General features: G+C 43.4%; 1 protein-coding gene across 1 annotated transcript in view; it reads left to right on the top strand.

Moving 5' to 3' along the window:
- The first annotated feature begins 10,833 nt into the window (after window positions 1–10,833).
- Window positions 10,834–24,823, top strand: part of ctdp1 (CTD (carboxy-terminal domain, RNA polymerase II, polypeptide A) phosphatase, subunit 1) — a 54,053-nt gene continuing 40,063 nt past the window's right edge. The window contains exons 1-3 of the mRNA XM_017708454.2: window positions 10,834–11,144; window positions 24,023–24,106; window positions 24,392–24,485. Coding sequence (XP_017563943.1) covers window positions 10,834–11,144; window positions 24,023–24,106; window positions 24,392–24,485 — 489 coding nt within the window. The remainder of the gene's footprint in view (window positions 11,145–24,022; window positions 24,107–24,391; window positions 24,486–24,823) is intronic.

The raw sequence follows: 24,823 nt of genomic DNA, 5'->3' as shown, positions 1-24,823 counted from the left end.
GTACGTCCCCTGTTGTTTGTGAACGTGTAAATGCCCTGTTCTCTGTGAACGTGTACGTCCCCTGTTGTCTGTGAACGTGTAAATGCCCTGTTCTCTGTGAACGTGTACGTCCCCTGTTGTCTGTGAACGTGTGCGTCCCCTGTTGTCTGTGAACGTGTAAATGCCCACTTGCCTGTGGACATGTAAATGCCCTGTTGACTGTGATCGTGTAAATGCCCTGTTGTCTGTGAGCATGTAAATGCCCTGTTGTCTGTGAACGTGTAAATGCCCTGTTGTCTGTGAACGTGTAAATGCCCTGTTGACTGTGAACGTGTAAATGCCCTGTTGACTGTGAACGTGTAAATGCCTTGTTGACTGTGAACGTGTAAATGCCCTGTTGACTGTGAACGTGTAAATGCCCTGTTGACTGTGAACGTGTAAATGACCTGTTGTCTGTGAACGTGTAAATGCCCTGTTGTCTGTGAACGTGTAAATGCCCTGTTGTCTGTGAACGTGTAAATGACCTGTTGTCTGTGAACGTGTAAATGCCCTGTTGACTGTGAACGTGTAAATGCCCTGTTGACTGTGAACGTGCAAATGCCCTGTTGACTGTGAACGTGCAAATGCCCTGTTGACTGTGAACGTGTAAATGTGCTCTTGCCTGTGGACATGTAAATGCCCTGTTCTCTGTGAACGTGTACGTGCCCTGTTGCCCGTGAACGTGTACGCCCCCTGTTGCCCGTGAACGTCTACGTCCCCTGTTGCCCGTGAACGTGTAAGTCTCCTGTTGCCCGTGAACATGTAAATGCCCTGTTGTCTGTGAACGTGTAAATGCCCTGTTGTCTGTGAACGTGTACGTCTCCTGTTGTCTGTGAACGTGTAAATGCCCTGTTGTCTGTGAACGTGTAAATGCCCTGTTGTCTGTGAACGTGTAAATGCCCTGTTGACTGTGAACGTGTAAATGCCCTGTTCTCTGTGAACGTGTACGTCCCCTGTTGTCTGTGAAAGTGTAAATGCCCTGTGGTCTGTGAACGTGTAAATGCCCTGTTGATTGTGAATGTGTACGTCCCCTGTTGTCTGTGAACGTGTAAATGCCCTGTTGACTGTGAACGTGTAAATGCCCTGTTGTCTGTGAACGTGTAAATGCCCTGTTCTCTGTGAACGTGTAAATGCCCTTTTCTCTGTGAACGTGTACGTCCCCTGTCGTCTGTGAACGTGTAAATGCCCTGTCTTCTATGTACATGTAAATACCCTGTTGTCTGTGAACGTGTAAATGCACTGTTGACTGTGAACGTGTAAATGCACTGTTGACTGTGAACGTGTAAATGCCCTGTTGACTGTGAACGTGTAAATGCCCTGTGGTCTGTGAACGTGTAAATGCCCTGTTGATTGTGAATGTGTACGTCCCCTGTTATCTGTGAACGTGTAAATGCCCTGTTCTCTGTGAACGTGTACGTCCCCTGTTGTCTGTGAACGTGTAAATGCCCTGTCTTCTGTGAACATGTAAATGCCCTGTTGTCTGTGAACGTGTAAATGCACTGTTGACTGTGAACGTGTAAATGCCCTGTTGACTGTGAACGTGTACGTCCCCTGTTGTCTGTGGACGTGTAAATGCCCTGTTCTCTGTGAACGTGTACGTCCCCTGTTGTCTGTGAACGTGTAATTGCCTTGTCTTCTGTGAACATGTAAATTCCCTGTTGTCTATAATTGTGTAAAGGCCCTGTTGACTGTGAACATGTAAATGCCCTGTTGTCTGTGAAAGTGTAAATGCCCTGTGGTCTGTGAACGTGTAAATGCCCTGTTGATTGTGAATGTGTACGTCCCCTGTTGTCTGTGAACGTGTAAATGCCCTGTTGACTGTGAACGTGTAAATGCCCTGTTGACTGTGAACGTGTAAATGCCCTGTTGTCTGTGAACGTGTAAATGCCCTGTTCTCTGTGAACGTGTAAATGCCCTGTTCTCTGTGAACGTGTACGTCCCCTGTCGTCTGTGAACGTGTAAATGCCCTGTCTTCTATGAACATGTAAATACCCTGTTGTCTGTGAACGTGTAAATGCACTGTTGACTGTGAACGTGTAAATGCCCTGTTGACTGTGAACGTGTAAATGCCCTGTGGTCTGTGAACGTGTAAATGCCCTGTTGATTGTGAATGTGTACGTCCCCTGTTGTCTGTGAACGTGTAAATGCCGTGTTCTCTGTGAACGTGTAAATGCCCTGTCTTCTGTGAACATGTAAATGCCCTGTTGTCTGTGAACGTGTAAATGCCCTGTTGACTGTGAACGTGTAAATGCCCTATTGTTTGTGAACGTGTAAGTCCCCTGTTGTCTGTGAACGTGTAAATGCCCTGTTGTCTGTGAACGTGTAAATGCCCTGTTGTCTGTGAACGTGTAAATGCCCTGTTCTCTGTGAACGTGTAAATGCCCTGTTCTCTGTGAACGTGTACGTCCCCTGTCGTCTGTGAACGTGTAAATGCCCTGTCTTCTATGAACATGTAAATACCCTGTTGTCTGTGAACGTGTAAATGCACTGTTGACTGTGAACGTGTAAATGCCCTGTTGACTGTGAACGTGTAAATGCCCTGTGGTCTGTGAACGTGTAAATGCCCTGTTGACTGTGAACGTGTACGTCCCCTGTTGTCTGTGAACGTGTAAATGCCCTGTTCTCTGTGAACGTGTAAATGCCCTGTCTTCTGTGAACATGTAAATGCCCTGTTGTCTGTGAACGTGTAAATGCACTGTTGACTGTGAACGTGTAAATGCCCTGTTGACTGTGAACGTGTAAATGCCCTGTGGTCTGTGAACGTGTAAATGCCCTGTTGATTGTGAATGTGTACGTCCCCTGTTGTCTGTGAACGTGTAAATGCCCTGTTGACTGTGAACGTGTAAATGCCCTGTTGACTGTGAACGTGTAAATGCCCTGTTGTCTGTGAACGTGTAAATGCCCTGTTCTCTGTGAACGTGTAAATGCCCTGTTCTCTGTGAACGTGTAAATGCCCTGTTCTCTGTGAACGTGTACGTCCCCTGTCGTCTGTGAACGTGTAAATGCCCTGTCTTCTATGAACATGTAAATACCCTGTTGTCTGTGAACGTGTAAATGCACTGTTGACTGTGAACGTGTAAATGCCCTGTTGACTGTGAACGTGTAAATGCCCTGTGGTCTGTGAACGTGTAAATGCCCTGTTGATTGTGAACGTGTACGTCCCCTGTTGTCTGTGAACGTGTAAGTCCCCTGTTGTCTGTGAACGTGTAAGTCCCCTGTTGTCTGTGAACGTGTAAGTCCCCTGTTGTCTGTGAACGTGTAAGTCCCCTGTTGTCTGTGAACGTGTAAGTCCCCTGTTGTCTGTGAACGTGTAAGTCCCCTGTTGTCTGTGAACGTGTAAGTCCCCTGTTGTCTGTGAACGTGTAAGTCCCCTGTTGTCTGTGAACGTGTAAATGCCCTGTTGATTGTGAACGTGTACGTCCCCTGTTGTCTGTGAACGTGTAAATGCCCTGTTCTCTGTGAACGTGTAAATGCCCTGTTCTCTGTGAACGTGTAAATGCCCTGTTCTCTGTGAACGTGTACGTCCCCTGTCATCTGTGAACGTGTACGTCCCCTGTCATCTGTGAACGTGTAAATGCCCTGTCTTCTATGAACGTGTAAATACCCTGTTGTCTGTGAACGTGTAAATGCCCTGTTGACTGTGAACGTGTAAATGCCCTGTTGTCTGTGAACGTGTAAATGCACTGTTGACTGTGAACGTGTAAATACCCTGTTGTCTGTGAACGTGTAAATGCCCTGTTGACTGTGAACGTGTAAATGCCCTGTTGTCTGTGAACGTGTAAATGCACTGTTGACTGTGAACGTGTAAATGCCCTGTTGACTGTGAACGTGTAAATGCCCTGTGGTCTGTGAACGTGTAAATGCCCTGTTGATTGTGAATGTGTACGTCCCCTGTTGTCTGTGAACGTGTAAATGCCCTGTTGACTGTGAACGTGTAAATGCCCTGTTGACTGTGAACGTGTAAATGCCCTGTTGTCTGTGAACGTGTAAATGCCCTGTTCTCTGTGAACGTGTAAATGCCCTGTTCTCTGTGAACGTGTAAATGCCCTGTTCTCTGTGAACGTGTACGTCCCCTGTTGTCTGTGAACGTGTAAATGCCCTGTTCTCTGTGAACGTGTAAATGCCCTGTTCTCTGTGAACGTGTAAATGCCCTGTTCTCTGTGAACGTGTACGTCCCCTGTTGTCTGTGAACGTGTAAATGCACTGTTGACTGTGAACGTGTAAATGCCCTGTTGACTGTGAACGTGTAAATGCCCTGTGGTCTGTGAACGTGTAAATGCCCTGTTGATTGTGAACGTGTACGTCCCCTGTTGTCTGTGAACGTGTAAGTCCCCTGTTGTCTGTGAACGTGTAAGTCCCCTGTTGTCTGTGAACGTGTAAGTCCCCTGTTGTCTGTGAACGTGTAAGTCCCCTGTTGTCTGTGAACGTGTAAATGCCCTGTTGATTGTGAATGTGTACGTCCCCTGTTGTCTGTGAACGTGTAAATGCCCTGTTGTCTGTGAACGTGTAAATGCCCTGTTGTCTGTGAACGTGTAAATGCCCTGTTCTCTGTGAACGTGTAAATGCCCTGTTCTCTGTGAACGTGTAAATGCCCTGTTCTCTGTGAACGTGTACGTCCCCTGTCATCTGTGAACGTGTAAATGCCCTGTCTTCTATGAACGTGTAAATACCCTGTTGTCTGTGAACGTGTAAATGCCCTGTTGACTGTGAACGTGTAAATGCCCTGTTGACTGTGAACGTGTAAATGCCCTGTGGTCTGTGAACGTGTAAATGCCCTGTTGATTGTGAATGTGTACGTCCCCTGTTGTCTGTGAACGTGTAAATGCCCTGTTGACTGTGAACGTGTAAATGCCCTGTTGTCTGTGAACGTGTAAATGCCCTGTTCTCTGTGAACGTGTAAATGCCCTGTTCTCTGTGAACGTGTACGTCCCCTGTCATCTGTGAACGTGTAAATGCCCTGTCTTCTGTGAACGTGTAAATGCCCTGTTGTCTGTGAACGTGTAAATGCCCTGTTGACTGTGAACGTGTAAATGCCCTGTTGACTGTGAACGTGTACGTCCCCTGTTGTCTGTGAACGTGTAAATGCCCTATTGTTTGTGAACGTGTAAGTCCCCTGTTGTCTGTGAACGTGTAAGTCCCCTGTTGTCTGTGAACGTGTAAATGCCCTGTTGTCTGTGAACGTGTAAATGCCCTGTTCTCTGTGAACGTGTAAATGCCCTGTTCTCTGTGAACGTGTACGTCCCCTGTCGTCTGTGAACGTGTAAATACCCTGTCGTCTGTGAACGTGTAAATGCACTGTCGACTGTGAACGTGTAAATGCCCTGTGGTCTGTGAACGTGTAAATGCCCTGTTGATTGTGAACGTGTACGTCCCCTGTTGTCTGTGAACGTGTAAATGCCCTGTTCTCTGTGAACGTGTAAATGCCCTGTCTTCTGTGAACGTGTAAATGCCCTGTTGTCTGTGAACGTGTAAATGCCCTGTTGACTGTGAACGTGTAAATGCCCTGTTGACTGTGAACGTGTACGTCCCCTGTTGTCTGTGAACGTGTAAATGCCCTGTTCTCTGTGAACGTGTACGTCCCCTGTCGTCTGTGAACGTGTAAATGCCCTGTCGACTGTGAACGTGTAAATGCCCTGTGGTCTGTGAACGTGTAAATGCCCTGTTCTCTGTGAACGTGTAAATGCCCTGTCGTCTGTGAACGTGTAAATGCCCTGTCGTCTGTGAACGTGTAAGTCCCCTGATGCCTGTGAACGTGTAAATGCCCTGTCTTCTGTGAACGTGTAAATGCCCTGTCGTCTGTGATCTTGTAAATGCCCTGTCGTCTGTGATCGTGTAAATGCCCTGTCCTCTGTGAACGTGTAAATGCCCTGTCCTCTGTGAACGTGTAAATGCCCTGTCGCCTGTGATCTTGTAAGTCCCCTGTCGCCTGTGAACGTGTAAGTCCCCTGTCGCCTGTGAACGTGTAAGTCCCCTGTCGCCTGTGAACGTGTAAGTCCCCTGTCGCCTGTGAACGTGTAAGTCCCCTGTCGCCTGTGAACGTGTAAGTCCCCTGTCGCCTGTGAACGTGTACGTCCCCTGTCGCCTGTGAACGTGTACGTCCCCTGTCGCCTGTGAACGTGTACGTCCCCTGTCGCCTGTGAACGTCCCCGTCCCCTGTCGCCTGTGAACGTCCCCGTCCCCTGTCGCCTGTGAACGTCCCCGTCCCCTGTCGCCTGTGAACGTCCCCGTCCCCTGTCGCCTGTGAACGTCCCCGTCCCCTGTCGCCTGTGAACGTCCCCGTCCCCTGTCGCCTGTGAACGTCCCCGTCCCCTGTCGCCTGTGAACGTCCCCGTCCCCTGTCGCCTGTGAACGTCCCCGTCCCCTGTCGCCTGTGAACGTCCCCGTCCCCTGTCGCCTGTGAACGTCCCCGTCCCCTGTCGCCTGTGAACGTCCCCGTCCCCTGTCGCCTGTGAACGTCCCCGTCCCCTGTCGCCTGTGAACGTCCCCGTCCCCTGTCGCCTGTGAACGTCCCCGTCCCCTGTCGCCTGTGAACGTCCCCGTCCCCTGTCGCCTGTGAACGTCCCCGTCCCCTGTCGCCTGTGAACGTCCCCGTCCCCTGTCGCCTGTGAACGTCCCCGTCCCCTGTCGCCTGTGAACGTGTAAATGTGAACGTGGATCCAAGATGGCGCCACGTACGGCTGCCCTGGCGTTCGGGTGCTCTTTGTTTTGTTTGTTTTTTTGTGCGTTATTTGTGTGTCTTCGTGCTCCTACAGCCGCGAGGAGCTACTACACATCAGAACAACAGCCCCTACAGACATTTCACCAGTTTTTCTAGTGCCTGCTGCATTATTAGTGCACTTTATAAACAAAAAAAGTGAGACGCCGCCGAAGAGGGAAGCGAGCTGGTGTACTCGTGCGCCTTCGCACACGGGGGACGCGCACGCCCCTACCTGGGATTTTCCTCTCCAATGTCCGCTCACTCTCCAATAAAATGGACGAGATAGCGCTGCTGATGAGAAGAAATAGCGACTTTTCCTCCTCTAGTGTGTTGTGCTTCACCGAGATGTGGTTGAACACACAGACCCCGGACTGTGTGCTCCATCTTGAGGGATTCCAGCTCCTCCTCGCGGACAGACAACGGGAACTTGCCGGAGGTAAAACGAAAGGTGGAGGAGTCTGTTTCTACAACGCCTGGTGCTCCGATGTAACAGCGATTTCCCAACACTGCTCTCCTTCTCATTTTCATTAACTGTAAACTGTTCTACTCTCCACGTGAGTTTTCTTAATTTATTCTGGCCGCTATTTACATTCCACCGAGCGCCGATGTGCACGAAGCTGAGCGTGCTCTGGTGGACCAGATTATGAACGTGGAGCATTTTTTACCGGACTCCCTTGTTATAATCCTCGGAGATTTTAACAAAGGGAAACTTAGTCATGAACTACCGAAACACAAACAGTTTGTGACATGCCCGACCAGAGAGGGGAACACGTTGGATCACTGTTACACTACAGTGAGTGGTGCTTACCGTGCTGTGCCCCGTGCGGCTTTAGGTCTCTCAGATCATGCCATAGTTCACCTGATCCCTGCGTACAGACAGAGACTAAAGCTCTCTAAACCTGTCGTGAGGACATATAAAAAGTGGACCAGTGAAGCTGTGGAAGAGCTACGCACGTGTTTGGACACCACAGACTGGGACATGTTCAAGGCTTCTACAGACAGCTTAGATGAATACACAGATACCGTGACATCATATATACATTTCTGTGAAGACAGCATCATCCCATCACGCCCCAGAATCACTTTTAATAATGATAAACCCTGGTTCACACCAAAACTCAGACAGCTTCGCCAGCAGAAAGAGGTTGCTTTCAGAGAGGGAGACAGAGACAGCTACAGAGGTGCAAAGTATGAATTTAGCAGGGAGGTGTTAAAGGCTAAATCCAAGCACAATGCTCGTCAGAAGCAGCAGTTCTATGCTAACGACTCTGCCACTGTATGGAGGGGGCTGAAAGAGATCACCAACTATAGGCCCAGAGCACCTCATTGTTCAGAAGATTTCAAACTGGCTAACGACCTTAACGACTTCTATTCACGTTTTGATGTCATGGACTCCCCATCCTCCACCCCCTACAACACAATACACTCAACCACTTTGGATTGCCCACCTGCCCTCTCAGTCCAGGAGGAGGATGTGAACAGGCTGTTTAAGAGGCTAAATCCACACAAGGCTTCGGGCCCTGACTCCGTGTCCTCTGCCACCTTGAGAGACTGTGCTGATGAGCTGGCCCCAGTCTTCACGGGAATCTTCAACTCTTCCCTGGAGTCATGCCATGCCCCAGCCTGTTTCAAGTCCTCCATCATCGTCCCTGTCCCCAAGAAACCACGCGCCACAGGACTTAATGACTACAGGCCTGTGGCCCTGACGTCTGTAGTCATGAAGACCTTTGAACGTCTGGTTTTATCCCACCTCAAGTCCATCACCAACCCCCTTCTGGACCCCCTGCAGTTTGCCTACAGAGCCAACAGGTCCGTAGATGATGCCATAAACCTGGCCCTCCACTTCATCCTGCAGCCTCTGGACTCCCCAAGAACCTACGCTAGGATCCTGTTTGTGGACTTCAGCTCTGCATTCAATACTATCCTTCCCACTCTGCTCCAGGACAAGCTCTCTCTGCTCCATGTGCCCGACTCCACCTGCAGGTGGATCATAGACTTCCTCACGGACCGCAGTCAGCAAGTACGGCTGTGGAAGATTGTCTCGGACACGCGGACTTTAAGCACAGGATCTCCTCAGGGCTGTGTACTTTCCCCTCTGCTCTTCTCCCTGTACACCAACTGCTGCACCTCCATCCATGACTCTGTCAAACTGATTAAGTTTGCGGATGACACCACCCTCATTGGACTCATCTCAGACGGTGATGAGTCTGCCTACAGGAAGGAGGTGGACCGGCTGGTGACCTGGTGCAGCAACAGCAACTTGGTGCTCAATGCCCAGAAGACAGTGGAGATGACTGTGGACTTCAGGAAAGCCACAAGCCCCCTGCCCCCCCTTATCCTTACCGACACCCTCATCACCACTGTGGACTGTTACCGGTTCCTTGGCACCACCATCACCCAGGACCTCAAGTGGGAGCTGAACATCAGCTCCCTCATCAAGAAGGCCCAGCAGAGGATGTACTTTCTGCAGCAGCTGAGGAAAGCCAAACTGCCAGCCCAGCTGATGGTACAGTTCTACATGGCCATCATCGAGTCCATCCTCAGCTCCTCCATCACAGTGTGGTATACCGGGGCCACTGCCAGGGACAGACAAAGGCTGCAGCGCATTGTGCGCTCCACTGAGAAGGTGATAGGCTGCAGCCTCCCATCTCTCCAAGACCTGTACGTCTCCAGGACTGTGGGGAGAGCGGATCGGATTATAGCAGACCCTTCTCACCCCGCACGCGGACTATTTGATCCACTCCCCTCGGGCAGGAGACTTCGGTCCATTCGGACCAGAACCTCCCGCCACAGGAACAGTTTCTTCTCCTCTGCCATTGGACTCAAGAACAATATATAATCACGTCACTTACCTCTTTATAACCCTGCCTTGGTCACTTTACTTGAATTGCAATACTCCACGTGCACTGTTTGTATATAGTACTGTTGTACATGCCTTTTGTATTTTTATTTTTATTCATTCTATCTATATTTTATTTTTGCATAGAGTATTTATTTATGTTGACTTAATTTTGCATGCCTATTATTACTTGTTTTTATGTTGCACCTTCATGCCGAAGCAAATTCCTAGTCTGTGAATCCTGTTCATTGACAATGGCAATAAAACTTCTGATTCTGAAATGCGCTGTTGTCTGTGAACATGCTTTGCGCTTTATGTTCTTTTGCCTACATGTTTTTGTCTCGCAAGTCTTCAGAAAGCTGTTCTGCGCAGTGTTGCCAACTTAGCGATTTTTTTTTTGGAGACTCTGAGGTGAACACACATGCTCTTCAGTTACAGTCCTCAGTGAGCAGCGGGTGCTGCCGTGAGCCCCGTCCCACAACACTTACAGCGCTCGGTCTCACAGTCAGAGCAGAACCACACCGCTCCAGGGCCACACTGCAAATGAACTGCGCATGCCGAAAACCGTCGCTGACCACGCCCCTATTTTACAGAGCGGAATGTAAATATAAATAAAAAAGAAATAAAGAAAACAAAAAAGCGAAGTAACTCTGTGTAAATGTCTCTTTTAAGGTCACTTTGCCGGCCCAAGCCCGGATAAAGGAGGAGGGTTGAGCGTAGAGCAGCAGCTCCACCCCACACAACACTCTTGATTAAATTTGATGTGCTAACATTTAACAACACAGGACAAAATTGATTAATGTAATTTAGGTAAGAATGATTTCTGTAATGTGGGTCTAGACAAAGCATTAAAGTCATGAAGTTATTCTGAGAAGTGGCGGCCTGTTTCAAAGGCAAAAAAAAGAATCAACAGAAGGAGTTAATTCATTCCGAGTGTATTTGTAGTTCTAACATATTCAGGGTGTTTTTAATACACGCAATACCCGTTAATACACGCAAATTGGACTGTTAGGCAAATTATGCGATGGCGTCATTTAGCGACTGCTAGAGACTTTTAGGACAGCCAATAGCTGCTTTCCTTACTGAGGAGTTGCCAACACTGGTTCCGGGGCAACTTTCACAACAGTCGTGCCCTTCCTGTTTACAGGCGGGAAGAGCGAACCGTTCGGTTCTGTCTGTTCGGGTTTCTTGTCGTATTATTTTATCAGATTTCATGCAGTAGAAATCTTATTTTTGGAGGAGTATTTACTGACGTTTGAAAGAGTGCGCTAAAGAAGGTATGGATGACCCCGCGGATTCTGGAGACGGCTCTGTAGCACCGCTGGACCCCGCGGGACGAGTAGCCGAGATCCGCTGGCCGGCCGAGACGCGTCCTGTGCGGCTGTTGGAGTGGAAAGTGAAGCCCGGCGCTTTGATTAATGTGGACTCCGTTATCGCGCTGTGTGTAGCTGACCACACAGACCTGAAGTCTGGACCAGAGGAACGCGACCGGACCGACAGACCATCGGTACCGGATAAGAAGCTGAAGTCGGACCGAGCTGGAGTTGTGAAAGAGCTGTGCTGTCAGCTCGGACAGGTCATACATGCTGGGTAAGCTGCCCATTAAAGGCAGTAGAGTCGCTTTGGGCTTTTATTGCTCCGTTAAATCAGTTATTCTCTTTTTATAGCTGCACTTTGCCTTGTACGTTTAACTGAACGCTGTGTGTTATAAGCGTAACAGTAGCTAACTCGCTAGCTGGTACAGCTGGTTAGCTACTGAGCCTGCTTCACTGCTGTGATGGTGAGAGGTCGGTTAAGAAGCTGACAGCATGGTTATACTCATTGCACTGATTTCAGTTGTCTGTTACCATGCTGTGATGGTGAGAGGTCAGTAAGAAGCTGACAGCATGGTTACACTCATTGCACTGATTTCAGTTGTCTGTTACCATGCTGTGATGGTCAGAGGTCAGTAAGAAGCTGACAGCATGGTTACACTCATTGCACTGATTTCAGTTGTCTGTTACCATGCTGTGATGGTGAGAGGTCAGTAAGAAGCTGACAGCATGGTTACACTCATTGCACTGATTTCAGTTGTCTGTTACCATGCTCTGATGGTGAGAGGTCGGTTAAGAAGCTGACAGCATGGTTATACTCATTGCACTGATTTCTGTTGTCTGTTACCATGCTGTGATGGTCAGAGGTCAGTAAGAAGCTGACAGCATGGTTATACTCATTGCACTGATTTCTGTTGTCTGTTACCGTTTTTCTGAATATGAAGATGAAAAACCAAGTGTTTGTGAAATTTTTAACATTCACTAGGCTGTTTTAGGCTTAGCTACGTTATACAGTTTAAAAAAAAAAAGTTTAGAATAACCAAAATGTTAATTTTCACCGAGGCAGTTTAGTTTTGATAACGCATATTATGCAGTAAATTTTAAATATCTAAGGTCGCGACTATCTGAAATCTTAGCCTTGCAGCAAGTTTTGAGACCAACGTATTTTAATAGTTGACTTTGCAAGTTTTTTTTTATTTTGTAGTTAGTCTTTGCACAAGGTGGTTATTTTTACGCACACATTGGCCTCTAGATCTGTGATTTCCAACCCTGGTCCTATAGTACTTCTGCTTTGTGCATTTTAGTATTTTCCTTATTTTTTACCCATCTCAACCAAGGAAGGATTTGTTATTTAGTTATGGAGGTGGATCAGGTGTGTTAGAGTGAATGAAATGGCACAGTATGCAGGGAAGAGAGAGGTGATTCTGTGGCTGTATTCAAAGTGACATACTGTATACTAATACTTTTCATAGTCGCATTCAATATAGTATCCAGCATATAAAATAAAAAACCTGTGTGCTGTAGTACGGGGAAGGGATATGATTGGGTTGCCAACATCAGAGGCTGAGCCAACCAAACCAATCCCATTCTGCCTAGCCCTGCAATCACTGCTGCAGACGTGCCGACCTTTACACATAGAGCGTATTTTGACATTAACAGTATGCTGATATGATTTGTCTCTCTTAATTATGCAAAAATCTGATGACGCCTGTGAATTCTGTTGTGATCATGCAGTACTCGTATCCAACAGGAAAGAGCATCTAGCTTTCCAAAAAATAAAAGAAGAGTTCAGGAGATCACGAGTTTGATCCCAGGTGATGCTACAGCCATCCGTAGCCGGGAGTCCAAGAGAGCACAATTGGCCTCGCTCTTACTGGGTGGGGAGGATTGTATAGAAAACCAATAGTGCCAAAAGGCCTTATGAGCAATCGCCTGCACGAGTGAAAATATCTTGTGACCACATGTAAAAAAATGCAAGTGTGAAGGAGGTAACAAATTACATATTTACATGTTTTGACATCTTGCGTCCAATCAGTAAAGCTGTATATGAATACATCTGTATTTTAACAAGGGAGCATGACAACACCTGACTAGATGCAATGTATGGTATTTCATGTTCATGAGGCACTTACATGTGTTACAACATAGAGTCGATGGAGTGTGACACACCCGTGTATGAGGTGATACGTAATCTGAACAAGATAATACGTAGGAGGTAATCGAGATGTTATAATCATGTGACTACGATTGTTTATTCTGCTAAGACCCTGCTGGTATAAATTTATGTTTTAACAAATGCAGTCCATATATTACCATTTTTGATCAAAATAACATGTAATCCTTATAGTAAGTCCAGCCACACAACATTTGTCGTGCGTAAATGCATGTTCAGTCAACCCTTCATTACCTGAGCTTTAGCATGCATTTTTATTTAGATAAAACAAAACAAAAACTATGAGCATTTAAAAAAAGAATAATTTTCCCTGTGACGTCCTAACAACATTTAACTGCGTCAGCAAGACTAGGCCTGTAAATATTAATACACAATACCTTTTTGCCTTTAAAAAAGGCAAGCTGCTCCTCTCCTCCTGTGTTCCCACCCTTTGGTATCAACAGTGTTATTAGGGGCAGGGATATACTGCTCTAAATTGCCATTCAAAAACTTTCAAATGCTTAAGACATTCAAACTAACCAATGTCTTTACTTTATAAATTATTGTTTACTGTACAATGAAAAGTCAGTCACGTTAACATTACAGTCTATGAAAACACTGTCCATATAAATATCAGATGCAAGAGCATCAACTGTATTAACTAATAATCAAACTTTATATCTCTCGCTCATAAATAACTATTTCCATGTGGACATTACATAGAAAGATGTGAAAAATCACAAGGCAAAAGTAAAAATGTTTACACAATATTAGTTTAAACATGAATTAATTCTAATGTGACTTTCTGATGTGCTGACAAGCTAGAGCAAGCAAACCTTTAACAAGCCTGTGTGTTGGATGGGCATCACTCATGTTTAAGTGCATCAGAAAAACCATGAAAGCTCTTTGGTATTACATCCTTCAGTTCTTGAAGATGTTTGTATTTCAGCTGCTTGATTCTCTGGCTGGAGGTATACAGTGGCAGCACTGTGGTGTCATTCTTTCTCTTCCTAATAGTCAGGGAGAGAGAAGGTGTCCAGTCATGTGAATGGCAAATCTTGCATCCCATGGTACCGTCCATATTGTACTGGAGAAGTAGAGGGGATAGAAGGAGGAACAGGAAGGGAGGAAAAAGATCAGGGAAAATCGGGAAGAGAGCAAGCAGGAGAGTGAGCTTTTGATGAATTACAGAGCATGTGTATTTCTTTATTCCTTAGGTTAGCATGTGTGCCATTGCTTTATTATTTATGTTATGTTATGTTTGTGCACCTTAAAAAGTATGACAAGTGAGAATGTGTATAATAGAGGGTACCTGATTGCCCGGAGGTCATGCACAGTCAAGTCTCCGGGATTTGTGCCAGGATGGATAGACTTGCAAAACTTCACCTTGCTGTAATCCAGGAAGAAACTGTAATCCACATATCACACATTGTATGGCCAGGGGTTGGAGCACGCTTCTTGGATCACTGTGGCATACTCAGCTGGAACATGTATGTCTCTGTCTCTTAGTCTTTTCTCTATCATGCTGTGTATGGAGTCGTAGTCCCTTTATGTATGACCTTTTTCCAGATGCCTTGGAGTAACTGGATTTTGCTTTTCAGTTGCAAACTTCAGCAGGGCGATGCTCAAAACAAGAGTTGCGATTTTGATAGCCACATTCGTCGCTCCATAAGATATATTCATGGTACATGTTGTTTACCTCAAGGAAGTGGATGATGCAGGAGGCAAACTCATTAGCTGCCTGTTGTCCTTCCCCTTTGTGCCAAAAAAAGTAGCATTGTGTGTCGCCATGTTGTATATGGTAAAGTTGTGGAGTCCAAGCTTTGTTTTATAGCAGATGGCTGAAGCTTGAAGTTTACAGTGAAGTAATCACTGCAGGTCCATACGCACCACCATTATTTTCTCATTTGCTTTGTCCTTGTCCTCTTGTTTACTTACTCTTGCAGTCTCCTTTTTCTTGCAGCGTTCTTCCCATGTGCCAGCATCAATGTTTCCAACTTTGTATGAGCAACATGTGTTGCACTGATCTTTCTTGGGGTGAAACAGTGAGAGATTTAATTTGTTAAAAATGCCTCTGAATATTTGTCTGGGAAGAAACTAGATATTATTTTCTGCACATGTATGTATGCAGCATGAAGAAAATTAATAGTTTTTAACAGAGGTTCTAAATACATGTTAGTGGATGAAGACCTGCAGTAATGAGATGGAACCTTAGGAAGATCCATGAGAAAGTGCTTAAGGAACTCTAACTCTTCATTCCTGATGTTGATTTTCATTGTCTTCTCAGCCATTCTCCCTCCTACCTAATTTAGCAAACACCACTGCTTGATCACTAGTGTTGAAAGGAACATGCCCTGACATACCCATGCCCTTTGCCATCCCCTGTAAGGTGACACAGAATGGATATGGACCTCCTAGACTGTTCTGCTCCAGTCCTTCGTCTCTTCACAGGGTCTGCATCTACGAGTGATGCAACTTTTCCTCTCTCTTCCCAATCAAATTTTTCCCCAGAATTATTTAAAAATTACCTCCCTGTCAGCTTCCAGGATATTTACACATTGCAGCTTTTTTACTTTCAGACAGACAGCAGTAATAATAATAATGTGTGTACACACACACTCTCTCACTCTCTCTCTCTCTCTCTCTCTCTCTCTCTCTCTCTCTCTCTCTCTCTCACCGGCCACGTTATTAGGTACACCTTGCTAGTAAACGGTTGGACCCCCTTTTGCCTTCAGAACTGCCTTAATTCTTTGTGTCATACTTTCAACAAGGTGCTGGAAACATTCCTCAGAGATTTTGGTGGTTATTTGAGTTCCTGTTGCCTTTCTGGAACATATCGTCTGCCCATTCTCCTCTGACCTCTCACATCAACAAGGCATTTTCATCCACACAACTGCCGCTCACTGGATATTTCCTCTTTTTTGGACCGTTCTCTGTAAACCCTGGAGATGGTTGAGCGTGAAAATCCCAGTAGATCAGCAGTTGCTGAAATACTCAGACCAGCCTGTCTGGCACCAACAACCACGCCACGTTCAAAGTCACTTAAATCACCGTTCTTCCCCCATTCTGCACTTCACCAAGTTGGCTTGACCACCTCTACATGCCTAAATGCATTGAGTTGCAGCCATGTGATTGGCTGATTAGCTATTTGTGTTAACAAGCAATTGAACAGGTGTACCTAATAAAGTGGCTGGTTAGTGTAGGTCTCTGAACCACTAGCACCACATTTTGACAACCAGCGAAGTGGCATTAACGAGTTTTTGTATTGGCACTTTATTGATGTCATTCTATGGGCACATGTATCTTTGAGAAAAGTGGCATTATGAGGAGAAATATAGGTCTTTGAGCTACTTGCAACACATGTACCAGGCACAGACAAAATCAGTAGATTTCTGACATTTCGTCTCAAATGTCTATACTATACGTATACTATATGTGTATAATTAGTATTAGTTATTGGATTTTGCACTGGTATTTTTGTAATATAATTTTACTGGGGTACTTTTTGTGTGTGGTCATAGTGCCCAAGGGGATGTGCTATGGAAGCCAGGACAATAAGAGTTCTAGTTTAATAGCAACACTTATAATTAGTCCTATGAAATCACCAAATAAGTGCACTATTTATTAGTGATGAAAGCAAAATCCAAAAAGAGCAGACAGAATCTGAAATATATTTACAGAATAAACAAGGCTCAATTTAGCCTTTATACAAGTTATTTATCCCCACAACTTTGGGCTTGACAGGAATAAGTTCTGGTTTTAGTCCATAGGTTCTATCTTCTCACAGCAGATGCTGTTTGTCTATAGGACTCAGTCCACCTCTTTTCAGCTTCAAGCAAGCCTGTAGTCATTATCACACTAACTCAGGACAAATTATGCACTGCTGTTATCTGATCCACATGTAACACACACTAACACGCCACAACCATGTCAGTGTCACTGCAGTGTTGAGAATGATCCATCACCTAAATAGTACCTGCTCTGTGGGAGTCCTGGCCACTGAAGAACAAATGATGCAGGGAAACAGATGGACTACAGTCTGTAATTGTAGAACAAAAAAGTGAAATTGTATGGTCTCCCCCCGCCCCTCCCATTGTCTCATTTTCAATGAATTAAAATCTAGATTAAGGACATTTCTGAGATAAGTGAAGTGTTGAAAGTGCAAAACTAAAGAGCTCTGCTGAAATAAATCACAGAAACCATTAAAACTTTCTGTTGGTTCCTGGTGGTGCCCAGTAGCCTCTAATGGTATTTTGTGAGTTCAGACCATGCCTTTAATATGTGGTGGTAGTATGAGGGAAAGGTGGGGGAGAGAACTTGAGCTGGAGTTCTGGACAGTTTCTGCCTGTAGTGAGAAGGCCAGACCTCTCATAGCTGTAATTGGACTGATGTAGGACTGAGGAATAGGAAGGAGATGGGGTGGAGGTGGGGATTGTGAACCCTTCATCACAGGAGCGGAAGGTGAGGAGGTGAATTTATAGAGTGCTATATTAGAAGAACAAGGGGTTTCATCCATTGTCCCTCCCCCTCAAACTTCAGTTATAACATAACTACATTTAGTGTTTTCCTGATGGGTTGATATCACAGTGTTAAGTACTCTACTGGTTTAACAGGTGTTCAGGAACTTACTCTAGAGGCATTTGAAGGTTTCCTAATTGGGTCTAAAGGTGTCCTACAGAAAACATGTGGCCTCTAATGGTAAGCATTAAGATTATTCCCATTAGAAAACAAAACCTTCGTGTTTTAATCCTAATGGTTCTGAATGGTCTTTTCATCAGTGAAGAGAAAGATGCCGAAAACATGACATCTGGAATCTAAAAATTTCAAAAGCATAACTTTGCTTATCTGCCAGAGGCCATCTTTAGAGTACATTAGTCACGTTTACATGCAGCCTGATAATCCGACAAATAGCTCAATCGGAATAGAATACGTCCATGTAAACACCTCAATCGGAATAGACTAATCCGATTGAGGCCACTCGGAATACAGTCTCTAGGGTAAACCTCTAAATAATCTGTTAAATAGAAGAATAATATCACCGAAGGGGCTGAAGCCGATTACACGCCAATCGGAAGGTGTAAGAACGTTCTGCGCATGCGCGTCGCGTCATAGCGAAAGGTTTATACCGTTTAACATGGCGGAGCAGAAACTTTATACTCTGAGCTTTAAAAGACGGCGGCGGGGCGGACGGCCAGCTTGTGTTCTCAGAGCACGACGTCTTCCTTTATAAGTGCATGTGAAGGACGTTTTTCTGAGTCTAACATCAGTTTAAAGCCATTAAAAACACAAGCGCGCCAATTGGACCTCACGTGATGTTCGCTGTCGTGGTAACGTTCACTCCCAGCGCTGCTCCACGCATGCGCATCATTCTGCATCGGATTACTGGTAGTGGGCATGTAAACGAAGATTTTCATCAGATTGTTTAGCAGAGTGAGCATATAAACACCTCAGTCTGACTCTGTTATCCAATTGTATTCAATCGGATTGGCAAAAATCTTTGCATGTAAACATAGCCAGGGAGTATGCCAGTGTAAGAGGTCTTATGTCCTGTATAGGGTGTTGTAATACATTGGCTGGCAATTGGGGAGCACCAGCACACTTTGGAAATAACATAGATCATTTTTAGATTTGCAGCTTTAAAACGGTATTGAGACATGTAAAATCCTGCCTCTGTTACAAGTAAATAAATTTCTCCTGCACATGATAAAAAAATTCACGTTATGGTGTCAAAATATCTGTATTTGATCATGTTTGTCATCTACACACAAATATCAGATCTGAGTCACATTAATAATTATCACCCTGCTCAAGAGATTTCATCTCATAAGCCTACTCATTAATGAGGTCTATCAATAGCACTACAGTAGGTCGGATTTTTGCCCTAATATGGCTCAGATCTGATGTTTTCAGAGCTATGTGGACACACATCTGATCTTTTTAAATCTGACCTGAGTCACTTTCATATGTGGTCCTAGATCAGGTACGTATCTGATGTGTGGCCATGCCACCTAATGTGAATGCTCAGATCAGAATTCATGTGCTTTTTTTGCACTGTGCATGTGCCATCATTCAGTGTTACCATGTAAACAGTGGAAAAGCAACACATCTCACCTATTTCGCCTTCTTCTCTCTCTAATAACGAACAGCTGAGAGTTAATTATCTATGCAGGCTCGTTCTTCACGTCGGTTTGTATGCTGATGATGCACTTGACACACGTGATTCATTCACATGCTGTTAATGAGTAAGGTACATGTTGGATGCTGGTTCGTTCACATTAATGACAGATTTGAGTCACTTACCTAAACGAGTGTGAACCATCGTGTCCGAGAGATCAGATTTGAGTAATGAGGCTGGTATAGTGAGGTAGTCATGCACTCTGATTGGATCGAAATTCAAAGTTCTGCATTCTGTATTGTTTCTATGATCACAACAGGTGGCTGGATTACTGTCTTGCTGATCCCGTGCTTTTAGAAACAGAACATGTTTGCCAGCTATTCAGTAGGATCAGTATACATTTATACAATTTTTCATTTTCAAACCTTGTGCAAATGCGATTACTTTAAGAGCAGAATGTTTGCCATGCATTATAGTTTCAGACTAACAGGTAATGATGAATTCAGTTTCCTATGTTTCCCCTCATTGCGTATGTCCAAATCATGATGTCTTCAGCTGAGACTGAGCTGCAGGGTTTAGGCAGGTTTGATTCATTTGTGTTTGTACCGTTATTTTGTTCTATTCCTCGGATAAGCAAATTGTCATGTTTTTTGCAAAATTGTTTGTAGTTAAACACGTTTTATAGTACAAAATATGTTGTTCACAGAGATTTTAATGCTCAAACTGTAGGTGAGTAAACTTGCTTAGTGCTAGGTTTCACTCTGTTTTCAACTACTCAGAGTAACATAGGTTTAATGCGCCATTTCTAATTTAATTTCAGTATATATAGAGACATTGTCGTTTAGAGTCCAGTGATATTTCTCTCTTAGGGTGATGAAAGCTGATTTAGTGACTGCTTTGACATGACTGCTATAAAACCAAGATCAGAGTCTATTAGTACACCAAGGTTACATACTGTTTCTTAGATTTACATACTGTTTCTTTAGATTTTAGGGCACTTGAATCCAGATAGGTAGCTAGTCTGAGCCTCTCATTTGCTATACTCAAATAAAATTATCTCTGTTTTATCAATATTTATTCAACTACAGAAGATTGTGTTCCATTCAGTTAGTCATATGCTCAAGGCAGTTACAAAGTGAGTCAAGGGGACCATAGTTGTTTGGAAAGAGGGCTAAGTAGATCTGAGTAGATATAACTGGAGTGTATTTAAAGTACAATAATGATGCTGATAATGAATATCTGAACATGAGCTTACTCACTAACTGTGTCATATTTTACCACCTTTATAGAGGGAATGCACAGAGAACATCATTAACTCTTTTTTTTTTTCTTTTCTTTCAGTTCTCCCAGTAACTGCAGTGTCCAAAATTTTAAACTGTGGTGGATTAAATGGGGGGAAAAACGCCCATATAGATTATCTGTTTTACCTTTTTTTTTTCTCAAATTGAGTGATTACTACATGCAGGTGTACTGCATTGTAATTTTTCTTTACACTTCAATTTCTGCTATGTTGTTTGTTACCATGTTATCCTCTTTGATGTAAGGAAACAAGTGGGAGTGAATTTGCTCAGTGTTCCTGGTAAATGGTTTCCTTTCCCCACACTAAAAGAGGGTATAAAAGTACTATAATACTTCTGGTTTCCTTTCTGTATACTAAAACAGGGTATAAACATAGTATATTAATATCGGTATCCTATCCTTATATATTAGGGTATAAAAGTATAATAGTCTTGAGTTCTTTTACTTATACTAAAGCAGGTTATAAAAGTACTACAATATTTCTGATAATATTTCAAGGTGGTATAATATGACTACATGTTACTGACTGAAATGATCATGCACAGATAACAACCGACTGACTAGGGCTGCAACAATGGAATATTTTTGGAATCGAGTATTCTGTCAGTTTTTTTCATTGAGTAATCTTATAAATCGCACTTTTGTGTTTTTAAACAACTATATCAATTGTGTGTTGTGCAACATGCCTAAATTTGCAATTTATTTTTTCACATATGCACATAAGTCATTTGTGACAAATACAAAAACAGCTATTTATTTAATTTTAGTCATTATTTTGGTAAATGTAAAAGTTAAATCACAATGCAGTTTACATTCTTTTTCATAGCAATAGGCTGCATATCTGACAAAATTAAAATACAAAATGGATGAATCAACAGCAGAGTGGCAGTTTGCGACGCTGGCGTGTTTTAAGTGGCAGAATAAAAAAGGTAAACGGAAACAAACATAGGTGCCATCTGCTACTGATGTACTTTTCATTTCCCACTTTGTGTTATTTGTTTTCAAGTTAACCAACATGTAAATTTGTTAGTTAACACTAGGCAGGCTGAGAAATATATAAAATGTGATGACACTAAATGGTTTATCTGCTGTGGTTGAAAATATGCTGATGAGATTCAATTTGTGAAACAATTGTACAAACCTCAGTTCCAAAAAATTGCAAAAACAACAGAAAGTGGTGATTTAGTAAATTATACTTTACCATCAGTACAAAATCAAACAGTACAAACATCAAACAGTACAAAAACATAGATGTTCCAAATCTGATGCCTGAAACGTTTTCCAAAAAAGTTTACCGCTTTGTCGCATAACCTTTTCTTTCAACTCCACTTAACAATTGGGGGCCTGAAGATACCGCTTGATCTAGTTTATAAAGTGGATTTATTTTTGCCATTCTTCTGTTATAAAAGGCTTAAGCTGTGATGCCAAATTTATTTGTTGACATATTTTGTGATTCATAATGCTTCAGACAGTTTAAATGGGAGACAGGTCTGTACTGCAAGCAGGATAGTCTAGGACCCGCATTCTCTTTTTACACAGTGATGCTGTTCCAACACATGCAGAATGTGGCTTGGCATTGTCATGCTGAAGTAAGTCTCTGAAAAACACATCATCTAAAAGACAGTATTTGTTGTTCCAAAAGGTATATGTATCTTTCGGTGTTATTGGAGCCTTCAACAATGTGTAAGTTGTCCATGTTACCAGCACAACTACATACCATACCATGAGAGGCCTTGGCGTTTGGACTTTAAGCTGGTAACAATCTGGATGATTTTTTTTCTTTGACTCAGATCATTATCTCCATTATTTCCATAAACACTCTGAACGATTGATTCTTCAGACTATTATGCACTACAAAGGGTGAAATACCTAAAATCCTAAGGATTCTTAAGGCCCATATATTTAGATGCTTGTTGCAAGATGTTTTGGAGTTTGGTATGCTAACATATTTCACAAATTTGAATTTTGGCATCCCTACAGCTTGCATCAATGGGGCAGTAGTAAAGCTGAAGAGGGCATACTTAAAGCCAACTAAATCTGTGGGACATATTGGTGAGATGGCATATTTCGATCCAAATGAGCCTAAGTATAGCTGAAGAACCCGGATGAACTGGCATTCAAACATGCTTGAATTCGCTGTGTAATACTTGGACGTATCTTGAGGTATATCTGTTGTTGTCCCTGATATTGTCATGCCAAATATCCTAACCCATCGTGAATATGGAGTGGAGTGGATCTGGGATGCCAGACACCACTGTTGAGCCTTCTGAAGGTGTTGTGAGCTTACTTCCACAAGACACTGGCAAAGGAACTGTGTGAAGTGCTGACGAAGGCATCTTTGTGTTATTGTTAGTAATGTTAAGTACTAGTGTCATGTTAGTGCTCCGTGTTGTATTATGCTTAGGTTAGGTTGTTGGGTAGGAGTACTTGCATTTGACAGTGAAAGGTTTGGCTGCTGTGAGAAGGGCCCTCAGTGGCACTTAAACATCTTGCCCTGTGTACATTTAAAATTGTGAACACACACAGAGCAAGATAACATGGTCTATTATGCAACAAATGAAGCCCTTACAAGCTGTTACTTGCAAATTTCCTGATCCCAATGAAACACAGGCTCAAAAAGATTAATCAGATTTCAAAGCACCATAATTTTACAACTGTGAGGCGCCTAGGAACCAATCACATATGAATTAAGAGTTTCTGACTGTAACCGAAAGATGGCTCCCTTCTGTCTGCGAGGAGATGGCAACTCCTGAGCTGTGAAACAGTTCATTGGCAGTGAACCTCCAACAGTTCATAGCTGAAATCTCATTGAAAGAGCCATGAGTACAGTGACACCCGACCTGCTGAGTCAAGTATGGGATGAATTTGACCATCGCATCGATGTTGTTCGTACAGCTGAGCACATGTGAAATTACATCATAAACTTTCTGCTCACTTAAACCATTTACAAATTACTGCATTGTTCTGTAATGATTTACACATGAAATAAATCATTTTGTTTTTGTCATAATTTTTGTCATAATATATTTTTCCAGCTCCTTATTGTGCATTTTCTTATGCTCAATTTTAAGTCTGATTATAGAAATTCTCCTATTCTCTGCAATTCCTTAAATCACAGCCTCCAAAGGGTAAGATGTGAATGGTTGCAGCATCATGTTAATAAACTCCAGTAGCATAGCTGTGTCTGGTACATGTGTACCAGCGCAGCACACACGAACATGCCACCACCATGTCAGTGTCACTGCAGTGCTATGAATAATATGAATAATCTGTGTAAATGACATTGTTTTCTTGAATTTCCTATTAATAGTTGATTCAACTCATTAAGTAGACGAATTACTAAGCTTTTCATGAGTTGATGTGGATTTGTTAAAACGGAGTACAAACTAACCTGCCACCCTGTGGCCCACCCAGGAGAAATCTGAATTTGGGTATTTAAGATAAATGATAATTAGAGAGCTTGAATATCTGTAGTATGGTTGTTCATACAAAAGGTAGAAATCAAAATGGTGTATTGCTTTGTGCATTGACTTGGCTTGGTGTACATTTTATTTTAGCTGGTCTTTTCATGTGCTGTTGTTTGTAACAGGGATGTCATAGCGAAAATAGAAGAATGCAGCCACCCCATTGTCATGAAGGGTCTGTGTGCTGAATGTGGCCAGGACTTAACACAGTGAGTAAAGGCACATTTTCGTTTTTCCTTTTTATCTCTTTGGTCAATGATAAATTAAGGTGTAGTGTATTTCTTTTTTAAAATAATGACATACACATTGCTTTCACTCTCTAAAAATATCATTTGGTCAGTGATAAAGTAAGTCATAATTCTAAGTATATTTATTTATGGAAATTACAAGTTTAATCAACCACTTAACCCTAACTTTGAGTTATTTTAACTATACCGCCTTAAGTTCTTTTAGAGGCCGACTGAAAAGGTCTTTGTCTGTGTATGATTTTAAAGACTGCAGAACAAGAATGGAAAACGGCAGGCTCCCATCTCTACAGCAACCGTTTCCATGGTGCATAGTGTTCCTGAGTTGATGGTCAGCTCAGAGGTAAGTGCGCTGCCTGCACTTGGTAAAGGCCACAAAAATCTTACTTCACCCATTGCAAATCATTGTATTTTTAAACTGCTTTAAACTGGAGATTGAAAGAAAAACATTTATGTTTGGTTATTTTTTTAATGTGAAGGAGAGAAGAAAAAGATTTCTTAGCATATCTCACTATATCATATCTAAATCTGATTCTCCAACCTTCTTGCCAGTAAGATTATAAGATCATATGGATGGATTTTAGGAGGGTTGAATATTTTTGCTTTAATAAAATTGCCCTCTGTCAGCTGTGTTAAAAAAAAAAAAGAGAGACTACTTGGGCGTTGGAAAAACAGAAGTAT

The sequence above is a fragment of the Pygocentrus nattereri genome, chromosome 1 (genome assembly GCF_015220715.1).
Source record: "Pygocentrus nattereri isolate fPygNat1 chromosome 1, fPygNat1.pri, whole genome shotgun sequence".
Lineage (NCBI taxonomy): Eukaryota > Metazoa > Chordata > Actinopteri > Characiformes > Serrasalmidae > Pygocentrus > Pygocentrus nattereri.
This window is presented reverse-complemented; position numbering and strand designations above follow the sequence as displayed.